Source organism: Alosa sapidissima, chromosome 3, assembly GCF_018492685.1.
Source record: "Alosa sapidissima isolate fAloSap1 chromosome 3, fAloSap1.pri, whole genome shotgun sequence".
Lineage (NCBI taxonomy): Eukaryota > Metazoa > Chordata > Actinopteri > Clupeiformes > Clupeidae > Alosa > Alosa sapidissima.
In genome coordinates this window covers 3,825,322-3,845,257 of record NC_055959.1, presented here as the reverse complement: position 1 = coordinate 3,845,257, position 19,936 = coordinate 3,825,322, and the positions used below count along the sequence as shown (strand labels likewise).

At 45.9% G+C, this 19,936-nt stretch overlaps 1 protein-coding gene and 1 long non-coding RNA gene across 4 annotated transcripts in view; one reads left to right on the top strand and one right to left on the bottom strand.

Annotated features, from left to right (window-relative positions):
* olfm2a (olfactomedin 2a) overlaps positions 1-19,936 on the bottom strand; it is a 59,825-nt gene that overhangs the window by 31,625 nt on the left and 8,264 nt on the right. The window contains exon 1 of one of the 3 annotated variants that reach the window (XM_042086681.1): positions 2,868-2,922. The exons of 1 other annotated variant lie outside the window; for it this stretch is intronic. Coding sequence is in view for 1 of the 2 variants with exons in the window: in XM_042086679.1 (XP_041942613.1) it covers positions 1,153-1,296 (144 nt within the window). In the remaining variant the exon portion in view is untranslated. Of the gene's footprint in view, positions 1-1,152; positions 1,572-2,867; positions 2,923-19,936 lie in introns of those variants that run through there. One more of the 3 variants, XM_042086679.1, reaches the window with a different exon arrangement.
* Positions 3,376-18,715, top strand: LOC121705608. Its single transcript, XR_006030841.1, has 3 exons — positions 3,376-3,428; positions 17,715-18,150; positions 18,577-18,715. It is a non-coding gene; the product is annotated as an uncharacterized LOC121705608 (long non-coding RNA).

Genomic DNA, 19,936 nt, shown 5'->3' with positions numbered 1-19,936 from the left:
TGCCTCATTTCTTTTTATTTAGGAAACCACAATATAGCCTATTTTTTGGGCACTGTACAATGGAAGGAGTTCCTCTCAGGATCTTCTGAGCTGGGTGGTATGGCGTCGTCTGATCCTCTGAAAGGAGACTCTCTGGCAGCTAGTGGCTCATTACGGTACAGGTGTGGGCCAGGCCAGAGCCCGATCTGGTCAGCATTCAGACAGAACCGCCTCATCACGAGCAACTTCCCAAGCTGCTATAGTCCCAGACTGAGCTCCTTTCAGAGGATCAGACGACGCCATACCACCCCGCTCAGAAGATCCTGAGTTGCGCTCCTGTGGGACTGTGAGCTCCTGACTCCTCTACCTCAGTCAGAAAATCCTTCACAGCCCGCCCCCCCCCCCCCCCCTTAATTCACTCCCTCCCCTACCCTTCCCAAAATGCCGCTACCATCTTCCCCCTATCTCTCTCTCTCTCTATCTCTCTCTCTCCCTCGCTGTCTCTTTGAAGATCGCTGAAGACAACAGTGAATTCTATTTGTGGTCTTGAGCAGAAAACAACCACTGAGACATTCCTCACCAGCACGTCTGAAGGATTGGGGCACTTTTGATTTGCCATTCTCCCCACCGCACCTCCTAACCCATGCCCCCCCCCCCACACACACACAACCCGCTTCTCTCTCTCTGCTGAAATGCACTCCAACAAAGCCATGCACACTTCTAAGGGCACTCAGAGCCATGCACACTTCTAAGGGCACTCAGACTGCTTTCACTTCAGAGTGTCACCTTCTCTCCTCGCTCTGCTCCCACCCTCTCAGCCAGCACACCTGCTCCTGCCCTCAGCCAGCTTCACACACAGACAGAGCACAGAAACAGAGGCACCTTTTCTTGCCAGATAAAAGACAGGAGACACAAGAGAGAGATGCCAGACGTTACACAGATGGAACACTGAAGGCCGGAATGCCACAGACCGAAAGGAAGAGAGCTACGCCAATTTTGCCAAAGACAGAAGAGAGGGGAGGTGAACCAGTTATTCACAGACAGAAGAGAAAAGAGCAATCTGCCTGTTTTACCACAGATAGAAAAGGACAGAGTGAGCGAGAGAGAGAGAGATCTATGCCAACTGAGTGCCCACAGCAGAGAAGGATTAATGAAACTAGAAACGTTACGCACACTGACGATCCTCTCGGACGTGCCCCCACGGGAGATGGTAGTGCCGTTGAGCCCGACTAGAGAGGGCAGGGTCTGGGACATCCAGTTGGTGACCATGGCCATGGTGCTGAGCACCGCGCCGATCTTCAGCAGGGGCACGCTCATGACGTCTGCCGCTGATGATGCCGCTGCCGCCGCCGCCACCGGGGCCTCCTCGCTCCTCCTCACTCACCTCCTCACCGCCAGCTTCCTCCCCTCACCTCCTCACACACAGACGCACGCACGGATGCACAGCGGGATGCCTCTCGAACGCTGGATGCACCGGACCCGACGCACAGGACCCACGTTCCGACACTCCCTTGACTCACTGCCCTCTGAGTGTGTGTGTGTGTGTGCGCGCGTTTGTTTGAATGAAAGAGACGAGTAAGAGAGAGAGAGAGAGGGAGAGAGAGAGAGAGAGAGAGAGAGCGAGTGATAGAGCCACAGCGTTTTTCAGCAGGGAGCCAGCGACGCTGGATGCTGGATGCGAGCACCGAGAGAAAGAGCACCAACCCAGCGGCACTGCACGCCACTCAACTGTGGAGGAGAGAGGGAGAAAGACTGCGAGTGCTCTCTCTCTCTCTCTCTCTCTCTCTCTCTCTCTTAATCACAGGCTCTCCCTCACTCCGCACTTCTCCCCCCTCCCTCCTCTGTTCCCCCTCACTGAGGATGCAGAGCTGCACATTGGCTCTCCTGCTCCCTATTCCCTCCCTCTCTGTTTCTCTCTCTCTCTTACCCTATCTCTTTCTCTCTCCCTCTTTTTCTACCCATCTCTCCCTCTCTCTATTTCTCTCTTTTGTTTTTCTGTCACTCTCTTTTTCTCCTCCTCTCTTTTTCCATCTCATTTTTATCTTTCTATCTTTTCTATCTCTCTCTCCCCCCCTATCTTTCTCTCTCTTGTTTCACCCCTCCATGCATATCCATATCCCGTCGTACTTGTTCCCAAGCCCCTCTGTGCCTTTCAACCTCTCTCTCTTTGAAATACAGACAAACAGGAGAGCAGCACGGAGCGGGCTGCACAAAAACAAACCTCTCAGATATTTTTTTTTTCTTTTCATTTCTTCTCTGTGCAGGAGCGAAAAACAATCAGTGATGGAAAGCATCTTTGTGTCAGTGATACTATCTCCTCCAGCAAGGCAGCAGCCTCATCTGAACGTGTCAGAGAGGGAGAGAGAGAGAGAGAAAGAGGGAGAGAGAGAGAGAGAGAGAGAGAGAGAGATGAGGTAGCTGATGGAGTGCTAATGAGTGAGAGGGTTGGTGCCAGGTTTCGGTCCAGAGCGTTTGTCGACAGCGCATCAATCATCTCCCCTTCTGACATCTCCTTAATCACCCCGTAAGGCACTTTTGGGATGGGATGCTCAGCAGTAGCAAACACTTGCATACACCCCCCCCCCCCCCCCAACACACACACACCACTGGAGACTTGCTGAAGTCAATCAGGAAGCTGCTCATGCAAGGGCTTCTCCTGACTCCAATGAACTAAGGGGTGAGGTAGCATCCAGCAGGGGGCCAAATAATTACACACATAAGTCAGGGGAACACCCTGGACAGGTCTGAGTTCACTAAGTGGCAGGGGAAAGCAGTGGAGTGGAGAGAGAAGGTGATAAAGATCTTGCAGACACAGTCACAGATGGCGTTTGGCACAAGGTCTTAAATTTGGCAAGTCGCTAGTGGGACTTTAAGAGCAGGTATTTTACCTCTACTGAGCCAGAGTAGCCTACAATCCCTCCACAGTCGCAGCTGCATGTTGCCAAGGCCTCTACTTCGGCAAAGAAAGAAGGAGCAGTCCTTTTTAAACCTATTTTCAAGTCACGCCAACGTTGTGCTGGGGTGGCATCTTGAGAAATATTAAGTTTGTAGCTTCATGTGGGCTGAGAATTCTTAGCGGATGTGGCAGCCGCTTGAGCCTTTCTCAAACTGTTAGCATCAGTCTCAGTCGAACCACCTGCTCCCCCGCCTCACCCTGCGCACGCTATCTAACTCAATGCTGCCCCCATGTGGTGACAATGGGACACTACCGCTTCCGCAGTAAACTAATAAGGCCACTCTCGTGAGTCTGGAGGGTTGAATGTCAGATTCCAGACCGCTAAGCCCCACACTGCGTGACGGATGCACTTGTTCGTCGAAGTGTCACCGGGAGTGCCTGGCTCACGCATTCACTCTGGACACCGATGGGTGGGTTATAACTAAATTATTTTAGAGCAAACCTCTGCTCTCCTATTTGGTCTGTTGGTTTTTTGGAAGGAGACTACCTCATTGTAAGTAGCCTAGCCTACATTGAACAATGTAGGCCTACCAGCCGAGGGTTTCTAGTTTCTACAAATAAGACAACCACAGCACGGCTCTATCTGGCTATTAGAGAGTGTTAGGCTATTGATCTCTCTACATGCGCCTGAAAAATACACTTCACAGGCCAGATTTTGAAGAGCAAGCCCAAGCAGTTTTTATGTTCGGTTTCTTATATGAGGGGACTGGGCAGACTAATCAAATGCTGTGTCAAGTAATAATACAGTTTCTCTGCTTATAATGGCTAAAATGTTTACATTTGCCTGGTAAAACAATACATAGTAGCCTGGTTTAACCAGTTTAACTACCTCCACTCACTTTGTGATTAGAGTCTGGCCTCTCAAGATTAGGAAATGTTTCCAACCCTAGCATGGTAAGGGGTGGCGACTTTGAAATCATTGGTCCAGCCTAAGAAATCACATTTATCAGGGATTCCTAACATTAGCCTACTTCCTACTTTGTCTAACCTTTTATAAACTGATTATGAAACAATGATATTTAGGCCTTACATAAATGTACACATTCTTTTTTTTTATTGTAGAAGGGGGTCACTTGCGCTTCAGCCTGGTTGGTGCTCACGGAACAGGACGCAGAAGTCAAAAAGGCAGATCCAAGGTCTAACAAGAGCCAAGGAGCAGGACCGTAGTACTCAATGCTTAAAGAGATTTTTATTCGTGCAAACTGACTAACGTTTCGACGCCCATGTTTTGACTCTGAAGAAGACACATGGGCGTCGAAACGTTAGTCAGTTTGCACAAATAAAAATCACTTTAAGCATTGAGTGCTCCGGTCCTGCTCCTTGGCTCTTGTTAGACCTTGGATCTCCCTATTTAGTTTTTTTTTTATGTTTGCAGGCATTGTTATTACCACAGCCACTAACGGTTTCGAAACTAATGTCATCCCCGCTCCTTGTTGATTGGGGTGAATATGACCGTGCATACCTTGACAGCTCAACATGCCGGTCTATTAGCTGCAGGTTTCTGCCCCCATGCTGCTTGCACACCCAACCTTGGCTCTGTATGTTTACGAACATTGAAGGGGTCTTTATCTCAGTGAAATGAAAATGGGACAGGCTACCTGGATAGTACTGAAATTGGCTAAACTGAGCTCGGAGGACATTGGATACGGCTTATTTGGGTTGTTCTAAAATAGCTTAGTTTTAGTCTCGCTGCCAGGTCACCAGATAACGTTCTCAGTATAATTTCATAACTTTTCTGTGATTACTTAAGAAAAAAACACTTAAAGGTATGAAAATGTTGTCTTACTGACATGCTGTCAGCTTAAATACACGCTGTGATCTTGGCAATGCATTTCTTGCCATTCCGCAATACCGCCAGTGGCCACAGGGCGGCATTAGTACTCCAGCAATCTTCATTCAAGTAAAAAATAATTTAATTTCATATAACACCATCACCCTCCTCCTTGGTGGTCGACAGGTGCAAACGACCTGCAGTTTATGATAACACATGTAGATCGACAAAACATTTGCAAATAGACAAAACACAAGCAACTTAAAGGTAAACTATGCAGTATTGGCAATTTCCTTACTGTTTTCTCAATTTTTGCTTTTTTTTAGCTGGCTCTGTCATAACGAGAAACTCCATCGCTACCTTTTTCTAGCCGGTGCCTGGCGTGTATGTGTATTTGAATGCAGTAAAGCAATTTGCTGCACTCCTACTTCCTGACACTGAGGCCGTCGGCCCGCCGGCCCACAGTTGCAAGGGTGGTTCCCCTCACAGGCGCTAGGGGTAAGTGAGACAGCCACCATTCAACCCGAAAAAAAGTAATATAACCATTCCAATGACTCTGAAGCTGTTAAATGAATGTAAATTAAGCTAACAAACTTGCATATTAAGCTAAAAAAAAACCTGCATAGTGTGCCTTTAAGAAAACATCTTCATCAATTTGACAAATTCTCACAACACATATTTCAGAAACGCGCCGCAAATTCACAACTCAAACAAAATTCAGACAACAAAACAGAAGTGTTTCCGGAAGAGGATACTTAAAAGTGATGAACATCTCTGGACACGCTTGGCGCCAGTGAGTTTACCTTAGAGCTCACATGTCATACTTCACTGTGTGCACAGAGACAACAGATTTCATAGGAGGTGTGAGTTTTTGAACATTCTAACATAAGATTCCGTTCTGCAACAATTCAAGGTTCTAAAATTCTATGTTGAATTAGATACCTTGTAGATAACTTTATAAGGCTCTGGTTGAATTCAGTGAACCCAGATATTCTTTAGAACGTTCATTTCCCAACATTGCCGTCACACCGGTGTAACGGCACCTTTAAGGGTTAGCACCATGTAAACACATGCACACACCAGTCATACAGCAAGAGTAGATGCCAGTGATATTGAGAGGATGGGGTGTGTTGCTGGTGTTAAATGGTGGCTGTTTTAGTGGTGGTGACGAGGAAGACAATCTGGCATCATACTCTTCCTCTCGCCACCCCACAGCACTGCAGGCGAATCACAATGCTACTTCTGCCCGGGGGCCGCTTTACCTTCTCGCTAATGACTGACCTACCTCATTTGGGCATGTGCTCACATACGCTGCCACAAGCCAAGCAAACACACACAGTTGGTAACATACACATGGACAACCACACATGCAAAGACACATACACACACGTGTACCTACACTCTCACACACATATACACCCAACACATACACATACACACAAAACAGAACATTCTCTCTCTCTCACACACACACACACACAAACAGTCACACAAACAAAACACACATCACACTGTAATTATGGGAGACAGGAGGGTAAACAAAAACTGGTGCTTGTTAATGTTGATTGTCATAATCATTCACATTAGCATAACTCTTTCATGAAATAAATATTTACTCAAATCACGAACAATAATCCATCCTTAATGTACGCTGCCATTATGCACAATGCTGAGTCCATCAGCAAACATTAATATCACTTCCATTGAAAGTACTATTGTTTTCAATGCCTGCGGCTCATTGGCGTTCTTGTTCAGCTCAGACTCTTGCATGATAGGCTGCAATACCAGCATATACCCTTTGGTGGCAGAAGAGTTCTTAGTAAAACCTTTGCCAGCTTAAGACATTATAAAGCCTCAGCCATACAACGCAGGCTTACTTGCCTTCAGTCTCCATTGTAAGCTGAAACATAATGGCAATGTGACATTTCATATTAATCATCGGAGCCATTTTTCTGAGGGTGAAAAATGGTGCAATCAGCAGTCAATCAAGGACCTCAGCCCCTTTTTCAATGGAGTAAAGCTCCTTAGTGAAATGTCATCCTTTTTTATTTCCGCGAATACAGTCCATGGAGTCAGTCATTATTTATTAATCTGAAGACTGCCACAGATGTCTCCCTTGCTTTCTTTTCGAGATCGGAATCGAAATCAATTTGCTTGATGCACACAGCCCCTCGTTTCTATGGCAATGGCACAGGATGGCGGTGGCGGCAGCAGTGGGCCGTGAGACGGGGGGGGGGGGGGCATGAGGCAGATATCGAGAACGAGCCGCTACTCTATCCAACATAGCGCCCAGGCCGCGGGTGGACAACGCAGGCTGCTGGAGGAGTGTGGATCCTGGAGTGTGGAGTATGGCTATGGAGCCTGCTGCTCATCGGGCGGTGGCTGGCCACTGCTACTGCAAGCCACTTAACGTTCACATAGAAAAACTCCTTAACTCCAGCGTTTACCCCGATGAATTATGCAGCTCCCCATAGCCCTGCTGCTATCTGCTGCTGTCTTCTGCCTACCACTGAGTGGGTGAGTGCCTGCATACCATGAGCTCTCATCTCAAAGGGCACAGCCTATGGAGAAGAGGTGTAGGAAACCACTTAACATGGCTCTGTGGTTCACATTTCCTAGCCACATGAGGCGCTCGTCACCAGTGCTATCTCGAGAGCAGCACAGGAAATGTTCATTTCTGTACTAGCGAATGGTGATAAAAGGTGCCGACACAGAACAGAATCATTTCACAGGCTCTAGGTACGACAGTAAGACAGAAACCTCAGTGCCTCAGCTACAGTTATACTTGAAGATTATTTTTCTAAATACGGGTGTGGGGTGTGAGACAGACATTCATCTGCATGGTATCTGACCTATTCGTCTCTCATTGTCTCTGTCTGACTCTGGGAAAGAAAGGAAGATAATGATACAATTTGTCATCGAGGAAAGCAATTTGATTCCCTGCTATTGTGCTGAGCCGGCATTTTACTGGCACCCTCTCTGCCAGGGAGAGACAGCTGCATCAGGCTGGAAAAATAGACCGGAAAACTACACACTTGATTGAGGAGGATGCTTCTCCATTGAAGCGGAGTCGGAGAGAGTTAGCATGAAATGCACATAGACAGTCCATTCCCCCCATGTGGTGATCACTATGATCCCTGACGTATTCTCAGCACCCTGCTGACCTAATTACAAACAAGCTATGACCAAAAAAAAAAAAAAACCCTCTAATTTGATGAATCACAGTTTCAGGAAACTGAGCGAGACATGTTGACCTTTCAGCGTTCATGCTTAATCAAACCTTCCGCTCTCGGTAGGAAAAGCCCCACCCCTGTGTAAATGGACTGATTACCGACGGCAAATTGGATGTCCTGAGCTTGACGAAGGGGGAGTGGAGGCTGAAAGGGAGCCTGTTAATTGAGGTTGCCCCCCCCCCCCCCAAACACACACACACACACACACACACACACACACACACGTCCAAGCACTGGCCCCATGATTGCAGGCGGCCTTTGTCACCTTCCTGGGAAAGTAATTGGCTTCAGTGTTTCACGGGCCAATTCAAAGGCACTTCTTCAGATCGGAGTGGCTTAAAGCTTCTTCAGATGGCATTCAGCTTTGAACAAGAATGTTTCTTATGAACAGCTCAAGCCTCTGGGTGTTAAAGGTGATTTCCTAAAGGACCACAAGCAACGGCTCTATCTTACCTTATCTTATCTAACACAGCAACACCATACTATAGCTTTTGATACCAGTTAGATTCTTAGTTGTTGCAGCAGTCATTTTTAAAAATCCTTGAATGCCATGGCAACTGAGTAATTTCTATTTTGTCAGTAGCACCTGTGTCAATTTTTCTTTTTTTTTTTTATAAACAGTCAACAATAATAGTTCCTAGAAGAGATTAGAAGCTCAGCTGTGATAAAACAGAGGAATAAAAATGGGGAAGGTTGATGGAACAAGGAGCAGAGATGGATAGCAGCCTGCCGTTTTAGATGTCTACAGTGATGAGTAAGTGTCGAAATCTGGTGGAGCTGCGCTGGTGATGGTGATGAGAGAGGAGGACAGGAAGGGAGGGGGTCTCATGGTTCGTCTGGGTTTACTCCTCCATTCACTTTGTGCATCCTCTCCCTTCTTCTTCTGCTTGACTGATGAAAATCCAGTCACCAGCACACACACACACGCACATTGGCGCACGCACACACATACACACAAATGCACACACATACACACACAAACGCACACACACACACACACACACTCATAAACACACACACACATGGATGCGTGCACACACACACACACACACACACACACACACACACACACACACACACGCACCCTGATCAGAGCTCCCAGTCATAACTCCATGATGTGGGTTATTAATGTGCACAGAAGCTGTAAAATTTAATGAGGGCTTGCTATAATTACCCACACTGTTTGGAATGGATAAATCACAACTCACACGGAGACGGGCTACTTCATCAAGAGTTGAGCTGTTGGGAGAGAGCTCTAACTATTGTGCCCAACCATCACTGGGATGCTGCTGTGACCGGTGACTTTCTTTAGCCGGTTACTTTCACTATGATCCCTCCGGTGTTTCTGTATTATGTCTGACGAGGGACTGGTTACTCAGTGGGGTGGTTGCGGTCACTGTTGTGATCATACATTGTCACCTTTGAAGACACAGAGGTCCAGTCCTCTTGAATTTAGTTTTCTGTTGATCATTGTGCAAAGTATCTTCCCCCCCACCCACAAACCCACCAATATAATGACATGCGTCTCACTGGCATAAAGTCATCACTGAAGTGATGCAAGGACATCTGTCGTGGTCAATCTGTATACCCTGGGATCATCGTCCACCAACAACATCTAAGGACGTCCGACGACAGACACACATGACTGTCCGCCCAGACTAAACCACATTTCGGCATTGTTGATTGAGCCTGAGCTGTTATTTTCAATTCTCCCATGACCAACAGGTCCAATTAAAACAGGACATCAAGAAGTTCTGGGCGAAGTTCTCAGTCTGGGCTCTGCGGCTGTGGCACCCCAGCACTAACAGTGCTTAACTAACAGGCTTATCGAACACTCTTGCCTCATTTTCCAAGCCGTTAAGCCACATTCCACCACTTCACTAATCCCTGGCCTGACGGCTGAACCGAGCCAAGCTGACCCTTCAAACGGACAATCTCTCTCGGCAACTCTACACAGAGACAGCCTCCGCTGCTTGGCATGGTGCCAGCATACTCAGTGAAGGAGATAGTAACCCCTGGTTCCCTCCAAATGGCTAAATCATCTTTGTTTTCTCCCCCATCTGCTTTGGAAATGAGTACCAGTATGCAATGGTAGTGAACTGAGGCCACACTGAGTGCATTTGGCGTTCATAATATTGCATGTGTCTCCAATATGCCAGCAATGCATTTAGCCCCAAAGAGTTATGTCATTCTTCCTAGAAACACAGAGGCCTTTTAAGTATCTACTGGTTCAGTTTCTCCAGTGGTCAAGTGCAGATGTGTTTGGCAATGGATTCACATTACAGTAAAGTAGTTTATAAAGCAATGGTCCTCCCCTAAAACAAATCCTCTATCCCTGAACACGTTTCCTTGGGGCTGTTGCCTGATCTAATAACCCCCAGCCCTACCCCCCCACACCCATCCACAAGGCTCAAACCCTTCCATATTCCCCCAAGTAGAATGAAGTCCCTCCTGTCTGGGGTAGATAATTGTATGTGTGTGTGTCCACTGATCCATTCAGTAATTTCACCAGTAAATGAGAAAAAAGGCAAGAAACACATACACACACACACACACACTGAGGAAAATTACTTTTTGAGAAACGAAGAGGGTTTCGATTATGGCACTGGTATTTAGCAACAGAGAGTGGTGATTTGTCCCAGGAGCACTCAAGTGCAGGTCAGATTCTAGGTCTGGGATTGAACCACCAACATACAGAAGGCTCATACACCCTTCTTCATTATTGTCTTTTTTTGTCCTGTTTTTCATGTTTGGTTCTTGTGCCATAGGCCTAATGTAAGAGTAAGCACTCTATGCTTCAAGTGTATGAATTACTACACTTTAGTGCACTTTAATTTCCTTGTGTTTACCAACGTATGCATTTATTGTCACATAGTTAATGACCTTATTACGGCACGGCCTCGGAACTTAAAGATAACGCACCCTATATTGTCCCATTATTATTCACTGTGCACTCCACAGAAATGGGAGAGGATTCCTGCCTGGAGGCAGAGCGTTCCGTGCATATTAGTTAACTTAAGTTTTCCCTCCATTTCTCCCCATTTGGATGCTCTCCACGTTGCTGCAGATTTTTTGTTTTATTCCCCTCCGCTTAAGTCACCCATCCTGGGTCGCATTAATGCACATTAACAAACCTCCATCTGCACCACGAGACCTGACCTTGGTCAGCAAAACATGGGATTCAAGAAAAACCCATAAAAAATCCAGATGTTAACACCTGGTAGACTGCATGGATCGCTCCCTGATTTCTAATGAGGATGATGTTGAGCTTGTTCTACGCACACTTAAAAACATATGAAAGGACAACTCCAGTCTAAGAAAAACAAGTCCATTTTTATACGTTAACAAGTCTAAACTTTTATTGGGGACTAAAACAACATTAATCAGAGTAGTTTTGAGTAAGACCAGCATATGCAATTACAACGAAATAGCATATAGTGATAGCCTTGGGGGCAAGCTTTAGCCTGGGTTCCAGCCAAACTTAGTCCCGCCCTTTTAGTTTGTTCCTAGCCTACCCTACTACGTATCTACAAAATCATTTAAAATGTGTAAGTGTACGGAAAAGGTATTTCAAAAAAAGGACTATTCGGCCAGTCAGTGTACTGCCATCTGGTGAGAATAAAGTCCCTAAGTTAATTACCAAACTCTCCTCCTTTTGCCATCATTGACAGTAATTTGTTTGGCTTTGAGTAATTGACTTATACAAACTGTTCCTTGTGCTGGCAACCGGAAGAAGTAATGCACTACCTGCACAAACTGTCTTTTTTATACCCTTTCTGTACACTTACAAAGTTAAAATGACTTCGGTTTGTCTTTAGGGACCCTCTCCACAATGTCACAGAAGTGTTTGCATTAACTGGTAGTTTATGCGTTTTTCCTCTGGATGAGTGGATCTGATAAGCAATCTAATCTTTTTTTCTTCTCAGCCTCTTGCTTTTTTCCACAACCAAAAGACTCAGGACTGACAATACCAGTGTCATTTGTAACTTCTTATCAAACATATTTGATTAGAAGTAGATTACACACTATCTTTGGTGGACAAGAGTAGTCTGTGTGAAAATGTTAATCTAGCACTGCTTTGTTTCCGTTGCACCGGTATATCTGCATATTGTGCCAGCAGCAGAATGTAGGGGAGTTCTAGTTGATAGTGGGTATTCTTTTTGTTGTGTGCAGTGAGACTTTAGTTCTAGGAAACTTTGTGTAGGAAAAGGCAACACAAGATGACTCAACAGTGAATTGGCATCGTAGGTAGCGCTTTGAAATCTGCTGGTCTGCACTCGCCTTTAGACCGGAGTTGTCCTTTCAAGACACGTGTAACACATGTTTGGCGTCTGCCTCATGAGTACAGTATGCACAAAGCAATGAACGTTTGTGGTCCGTCACTCAGGTTTAATAAAGCCCTTGTTCAGGGCTGTCGTGGTAAGATCAACACAAATATATCAGCCCAGGCGAGTTTATCGATCCCGAGCTAGCCGAGCAGAAAAATGGATCTGACAAGTGCGAGTCTGTCCGCCCCTTTTTCGCTGAGAGCAGCGCGCCTCCTTCTGTGCGGCTCTACCTTCTCTGCTCCTCCCTCCACATTACTGGCTCGCTCGCCGTGTGTGTGTGTGTGTGTGTGTGGTGGGGATAAAATGCGCTGGTGCACTGGAGCACTGGAGCATCTCTGTGCCTGAGCAGAGCAGAGCTGAGCTAAGCGGCAGGACCTGTTCTGCTCTCCCGCATGTTCAGACCCCACCACCCTCCTCCATGTTTTCTAACATTATCAATAGAAGTTCAAATAACACTCGTATTCTATTTTCAACTGTTGATAAGTTAACAAATCCCCCCTCACAATTAGCGCCTGAACTTCTCTCAACTAATAAATGCAATGAGTTTTCATCTTTTTTTAAAGGTAAAATTGACAAAATCAGACTCAACATATCTGCTCAATTACAAATTCAACAACCTGAACTTCCAGCAACAAAAAGAGGGAAACTAAACTTGATGTCAGAGTTCAGCTTGATAGACTACGAAACACTTGAAAAAACGGTACAGAATCTCAGCCCTTCCACATGTGTCTTAGACACTCTGCCTACCAATTTCTTCAAAACTGTTTTTCACCTCATAGCGGCGGATGTCCTTCAAATTGTAAATGTATCATTGCTGTCTGGCACTTTTCCTAAGTCACTGAAAACAGCTGTTGTAAAGCCACTTCTCAAGAAGAATAACCTGGATGCCTCCATGCTAAACAATTACAGGCCCATATCCAATCTACCTTTTATTGGCAAAATTATTGAAAAAGTAGTCTTTAATCAATTAACCACCTTCCTAACATCAAATGGGTATTTTGATTACTTTCAGTCTGGTTTTCGGGTAAATCACAGCACTGAAACAGCTCTCATTAAAGTTTCCAATGACATACGCCTCAACACAGATTCAGGTAAAACATCAGTCCTAGTGCTACTGGACCTTAGTGCAGCATTTGACACTGTTGATCACAATATTTTACTACACAGACTAGAACACTGGGTTGGATTTACAGGCATAGTTATCAGCTGGCTAAAATCATATCTACAAGAAAGGAGCTTCTTTGTTGCCATCGGAAACTGTACCTCAACACCAACGTCCTTGACCTGTGGTGTTCCCCAGGGGTCGATCTTGGGGCCACTATTATTCAACCTCTATATGCTCCCACTTGGACAAATCATTCAAAATAATTTGATTTCATATCATAGCTATGCAGATGACACACAAATTTACTTAGCTCTATCACCAAACAACTATGGTCCTCTTGAATCTATGTGTCAGTGTATAGAACAAATCAACACCTGGATGTCTCAAAATTTTCTTCAGCTGAACAAAGAAAAAACTGAAGTAATTATATTTGGTAAAAATGAGGAAAGACTTAGGGTTGCCACTCTCCTTGACACAAAAGGGTTGAAGGCAAAGGATACTGTTAAAAACCTTGGTGTATTAATTGACAGTGATCTAAATTTCAACAGCCACATGAAAGCGATAACTAAATCAGCTTTTTACCACCTCAAAAATATTTTCAAACTCAGAGGGCTGATGTCAAAACATGACTTAGAAAAACTCATTCATGCATTTATCTCCAGCAGGGTTGATTACTGCAATGGACTGTTCACAGGCCTTCCTAAAAAGACTATTAAACAGCTTCAGGTGATACAAAATGCAGCAGCTAGGACTCTAACAAAAACTAAAAGAACTGACCACATTACTCCAATTCTTAAGTCCTTGCACTGGCTTCCAGTAAGTCACAGAATTGACTTTAAAGCACTATTGCTTGTTTATAAATCAGTAAATGGAGCAGGACCTAAATACTTGTCAGACATGCTTCAGCAGTACACACCTTCTCGTCCTCTCAGGTCCCAGGTGAAAAACCTGCTAGTAAAACCTACAGTTAGAACTAAACATGGTGAAGCAGCTTTTAGCTGCTATGCGGCTCAGCTGTGGAACCAACTTTCGGATGACATTAAAAAGGCCCCAACTGTAGCCAGTTTTAAATCTAGACTTAAGACCAAACTGTTCTCAGACGCTTTCTGCTAACTGTGCCGAGTTACAAATTCTGAATCTGCCTCGATAATTATTCTACTTTGTCTTTTATTACTTTTTTTACTACTTTTGCCTTTGTTTTTGCTTACTAATTATTCTTTATTTTTAAATGATTTTACCTTGTGTTTTATGTTTTCTTTTTATTATGATCTTTACCTTTTAACTATTCTTTGACTATATTGCCCTTCTATGCTTTTATTTGTTATTATCGTTTGGTTTTGTTTATGTAAAGCACATTGAATGACCTCTGTGTATGAAATGTGCTATATAAATAAACTTGACTTGACTTGACTTGACTCTTGTTTCTCCCCCTCCAGGTTAGACACTCTGGGGCCGTGCACACGACGCCGGTTTTTGTGAAACCGGTGAGGTTTTGTTAACGGTTACGCCTTGCATGTACACGACGCCGGCAGTTTAGGAGACTGAATCCGAAGTGGGAACTTTTGAAACCGCCGGCTAACTTTCGCCATGTAGACGCCTGTAGGTGCGAAGCCGGCAACATTACGACGACATAGCCCCACCTCTCAACTCAGCCACGGCACTTGACCTGACATGTTGCTTGTCAAAACGAACCAAACCATTTATTTATCATATTAAAATGTTTTTCTTTCCCCTGTCATAATTTATGTGCACAATGTAGCCTATCAGCTTTTAGTGGCTAAGTTAGAAGCACACGTTAGCTTAACTTAGTTAAACATTAGCTTACTGCATGTTAGTGTTTTCTCCAGTGGTGCTCAGACCTAATAGCCTAGAAATCTAGACGCGCCCCTAGCGGCAGCAAATTACATTTGCTGCCAGGGCTAGTCTAGCAACTCTCCGTTTGCTTGTGAGCTCCAGAAATCGAAACTTAATCAGGCCATTGAAATCGTGTATAGAGTCGTTTGGTGGGCTTAACATAATGATTGATGGCAGAGTTGCAACGGTTTGGCTTGAATTCCCTGCTACTTGAAAACAAATATCCTATTGCGTGCAGAGGGAATTTGAAAGACAACTGATTATCACGCCCCTCGGACTGAGCACTGCGAACGGTGAGTGCCCAGACCCTACATTTTAATGTGGGTCTGGCTCGCCAGGCTACAGACCTAATGCAATGCGTAGGCAAAGCATTTGAAATTTCACATAGCAGTCACATACCTTGAAAATGAACTTTATTAGTTTAACAGTTGAATTGAAAACCGAATTGTCTGTAGTCTCCTTATTTCATGCGACTGCTTAACCAGAGCACTTATTAGACATTCTCTGGCTTAACAAACTGTTTCAACTTCGCGTTTTCTTCTACGCGATTCACGCAAAATTATCGTGAAGCTTCTGCACAGCGGCGCCATCGACTGGTCTGGCATATGCACTACAGCACATTTAGCCGGTTACACCTCTGTGTGTACACGCGAGTTTTTTTCTTGCCAGAGGTGTGAAAGCGGTAAGAGAAAATCCACCCGGCGGTGTCGTGTAAACGGCCTCTCTGTCTGTCTGTGCATCCCCCCCCCCCCAAGGCCCCAGGGCTCTGTTAGTGAGGAGAAGCAACACTGTCAGGCCTTGAGGCCAGTCTCCTCAGCCCCCCCCCACCCCTCAACCTCCAGGCCTCTCCCTCAACACTCCCGACCCCCCCCCCCCCCCAACCCCTCAATCCACATGACTGGCTGACTGATTCGGCCATCTTGTCACGGTTGCCCACTGTCACAGAGACTCTCCAGCAGTGCTCACATGACATTTTTTCCTTCAAATCCCTTTAATCCAATCTGGCCTCTCCGGTCCTCTGTTCCCCGGCTCCTTGGCGGTGCATCTCCGAGGCAGAGGAAGAGGCACAGGCGCTCACACAGAGGGCTGTAATCACACTGAAAGCACCGAATTGGTGCAAAGCCCCCCACCCCCACCCCTCCACGCCCTTTCAGTGAAATGTCAGCATGCATCACTGTCTCCCTGTCACTCATCCAGCCTTTTGTACATGCCTGCCCTCTCTTTCTTGCTCTCTCTCTCTCCTCTCTCTCTCTATCTCCCTCTCTGTCTCCATTTTTCTCACGCTGTGTCTGCCATCCATGCTCTCTCTGTCTTCCTCTCTTACTTTTGTCCTCTCTCTCTTTCCCTCTCTCTCTCTTTCCCTCTGTCCCCCTCTCTCTTTCTCTGACCATACTTTGTGATAGGTTTACATGCCATTGTTTAGTCATTATGGTGCGTGTATTGATTGGCTGATATTAGCCTAATTAAACCCAATCTGTGAGGAGTGTCAGTAGCTCCACTGTGGGGAATGGAATCAAAGTGACAGGGACTGAGCGATAGAACTCTAATTATTCTTCCCTCCTCTATTAGGGGTTCTGCGATAATAACCCTGCATGCGGAGCGCTCCTCTCTGTCCTCTATCTTTCCCTTTGCCTGTCTCTGTATCCATTCTGTATCCATCTCTCTTTCTCTCTCTCTCTCTCTCTCTCTCTCTCTCTCTCTCTCTCTCTCTCTCTCTCTCTCTCTACTTTCTCTGCCTATGTACTCCATTCCTGTCTTTCTCTCGTTGTCTGTTTCTTCTTTTTCTGTCTTTTGCTCTGTCTCTGTGGGCCTGTCTGTCTCTGCCTACGCCTGACGTGACAGCCCAGCAGCTGCCCTTCTCTCCAGGGCCTGGCACAAATCCCTGCTGTTTTCCTCTGGTCTCAGAACAGTGGCACATCTCTGAGCGTGCAGAGAGTGTTAGGAGTTTGGAGAGGAGAGAGTGGAGGTGGAGGGCATGGGTGGACAGTGATGGACTAGGGTTCTGAGGTTGAAGGAGAAAAAAAAAAAATCAAGCCCGAGCTTGAGGTTAATCACACAACCTGTGCTCTGGCATGGCCCTCTAATCAGCGCGTGGTCTCCCCTGCACACACTCTTGCTCTCACATTCGCCTTCTCTCCCACCTGCACACACACTTGCTCTCACATTCGCCCTATCTCCCACCTGCACACATTCCCTCGCTCTCTCTCACACCTGCCTGCCTACGGCCCTTCATTACTCTGAAACCAGCGTAGCACGAGCTTGCTAGCCAGCTACAGGAGGATAGCTCTTTTTAACCCTTAAGCTGGTACCGTTACACCGGTGTGACGGGAATGTTGGAAATTGAATGTTCTAAAGAATATCTGGTTTCACTGAATTCAACATGGAATTTGAGAACCTTACACTGTTGCGGAACAAAATCTTCTGTTAGAATGTTCGAATGTTCTGCTGAAGGAAATGGTGCACCTCTCATCCATCATCCTCATCGCAGTGGGAACCTCTGTCGCCCATCAGAGGGCCCTGTGATTTTTGAAATCATCATGGCAGAAGTTGCATTTGAAGAGGGACAGTTCTACCTCAGCTGCAAATTGCCCCAGAGCTGCTACGCTATGCCAGTTTGACCTGCCTTGCCATGCCTGTGTTTCTTCATCCACACCAGAGCTGTTCCAAGCTCTGGTCTCATCCCCCCCCCTTCCCTCCTGCGCCCCCCTGAAGTGGGTGATTGGTGCCAGGCAATGAGAAGCAGCCTCGGCCCCCTGCCTGCACCTGAGCGGATGGTGTAATCACAGAGACGTCCAGAGGACGGGAATCAGAGAGTAGAGCAAAGCTGAGCTGGAGCTCTGCCGGCTACTTAGCGCAGCTTGCTTTCTTCAAGAGCAGGAGCTGGACGGGAGAGTTGCTAGCTGAATAGCCTCCGTGCCTCACAGGTAAATTATGTCATTTTTGCTGTCAAGAAATGACTCTGTTCCAATGATACTGGAAGTATGAAAGTGTGGCTTCATGGTAATATCATGGTAATAGACTGAAAATGTACTGTGCAGTCTTGTGATATCTTATGCATTCTGTCTGTCTCTCTGGTTATAAAATGTTTGCAATTTTCAAGTATTTGCATGAAAACACATATGGCAAAGGATTAGGGTGCACAAGAGCAGTTGAAAACAATATCTTTTCACTGTGTCTATATAACTACAAAATTATAAGAACTCTCAAATAATGTCTGCCTTTAAACAGCAGAAACTCCATCTTGCCACAGCCACACACAATTGAAGTGTCACACTAGTTTCTTTTCTTTCTCTTCTCATCCTCCCCCTTTCTTCATCAACCATCCTCCTCTCTCCATCTCTGGGCTTCAGGCGGTGAGAAGCTCTCTTGTCAGTGACCCACCTGCCCGTGAACCAGACACGGACACGACGAGAGAAAAGCAGGCTTGCTCTCGGAGCGGAGAGAGAGAGCGGGGGAGCAGCACGTCTATAAAACATCTCTCTCTCTCTCTCTCTCTCTCTCTCTCTCTCTCTCTCTCTCTCTCTCTCTCTCTCTCTCTCTCTCTCTCTCTCTCTCTCTCCATTCCCTCTTACACGCAAACCTCAGCCGGTACACACAGCTATCTCACCTCCAGCAAGGGAGCTCTGTCACTCTCTGCACTGGAGCCAAGGGAGATGTCCTCAGGAAACAGCAGAGAGAGAGAGAGATGAGAGAGAGGGAGAGGGAGATAGAGAGAGTGGGTGGGAGGGAAAGAGAGAGAGGAGTAATGGGAAGAGAGGAGAGCTAAGAGATTGTAACCTGAGAAGGTGACAGATAGGGAGGTGTTGGGTACACAGCTGTGTCTAATCTCTTTATTTCCACTTCTGTGCCACATTCTGAGAGCAAGACTGATCCTCTCACTGAACCACAGAGATTGAGCTGAATTCAGCTCTATGACAAACTTTCACATGTAGACATCAAATGGACGTTTCGGGTGTGGATGTTACGTTACTATATCAGATCTAGACATCATCTGGACATTTCGGGTGTGGACGTTACGTGGCTATTTCAGATATAGAGTAGACATTACCTAGCTTTTTCAGCTAGAACATGGTATTTGCAGTAACTGCATCTCTTCAAAACCCCCCTCATAGTCCCTTTCAACCGTAAACAAACTACACACATGTAGGATCATGCAGGCAGCGATTAATGTGTTGGTTGATTTCTTTAGTGTAACTACTGCTAATAAAACAAGGTTTTGGCATTGATACCCAGAGCGTGTATGCATTATGTTTTAAGTTGCTTTGTAAAAGTGCCGGCTGAATGTACCAATGTGAATAAATGGGTTTTTCTGGGCTAGTTGAGCAGCTCTACTCCGGAATCAAGAGCAGCAATACATAGGAGCTAAAGTGTACTGTGAAAGCAAATGATTAGGTGCTATCGATCCCTTTCCCCTAGTCCTCGAATGCAGAGGCTTTATATTGCTGGAGAGAGGATCGCTCTCTCTCTCTATGGCACAGTAAAGGGCTTGACTGTCCGTGCTATATACTGTATGCATCTATAATCTTCAATCCCAGGTAATACCACACATGGGCGTGCTCATGAAAGATTCACCGCACACGGGCTAATGAAGAAGTCAAACAGCATGATGGTCAAGAGGTGGCCATGGGATAATGCAATAATGCAGGACGGACAATAGCCATGGTTTATTCTGCCGCTGTCACCATGGTTACCGGCTATACTGTGATAAAC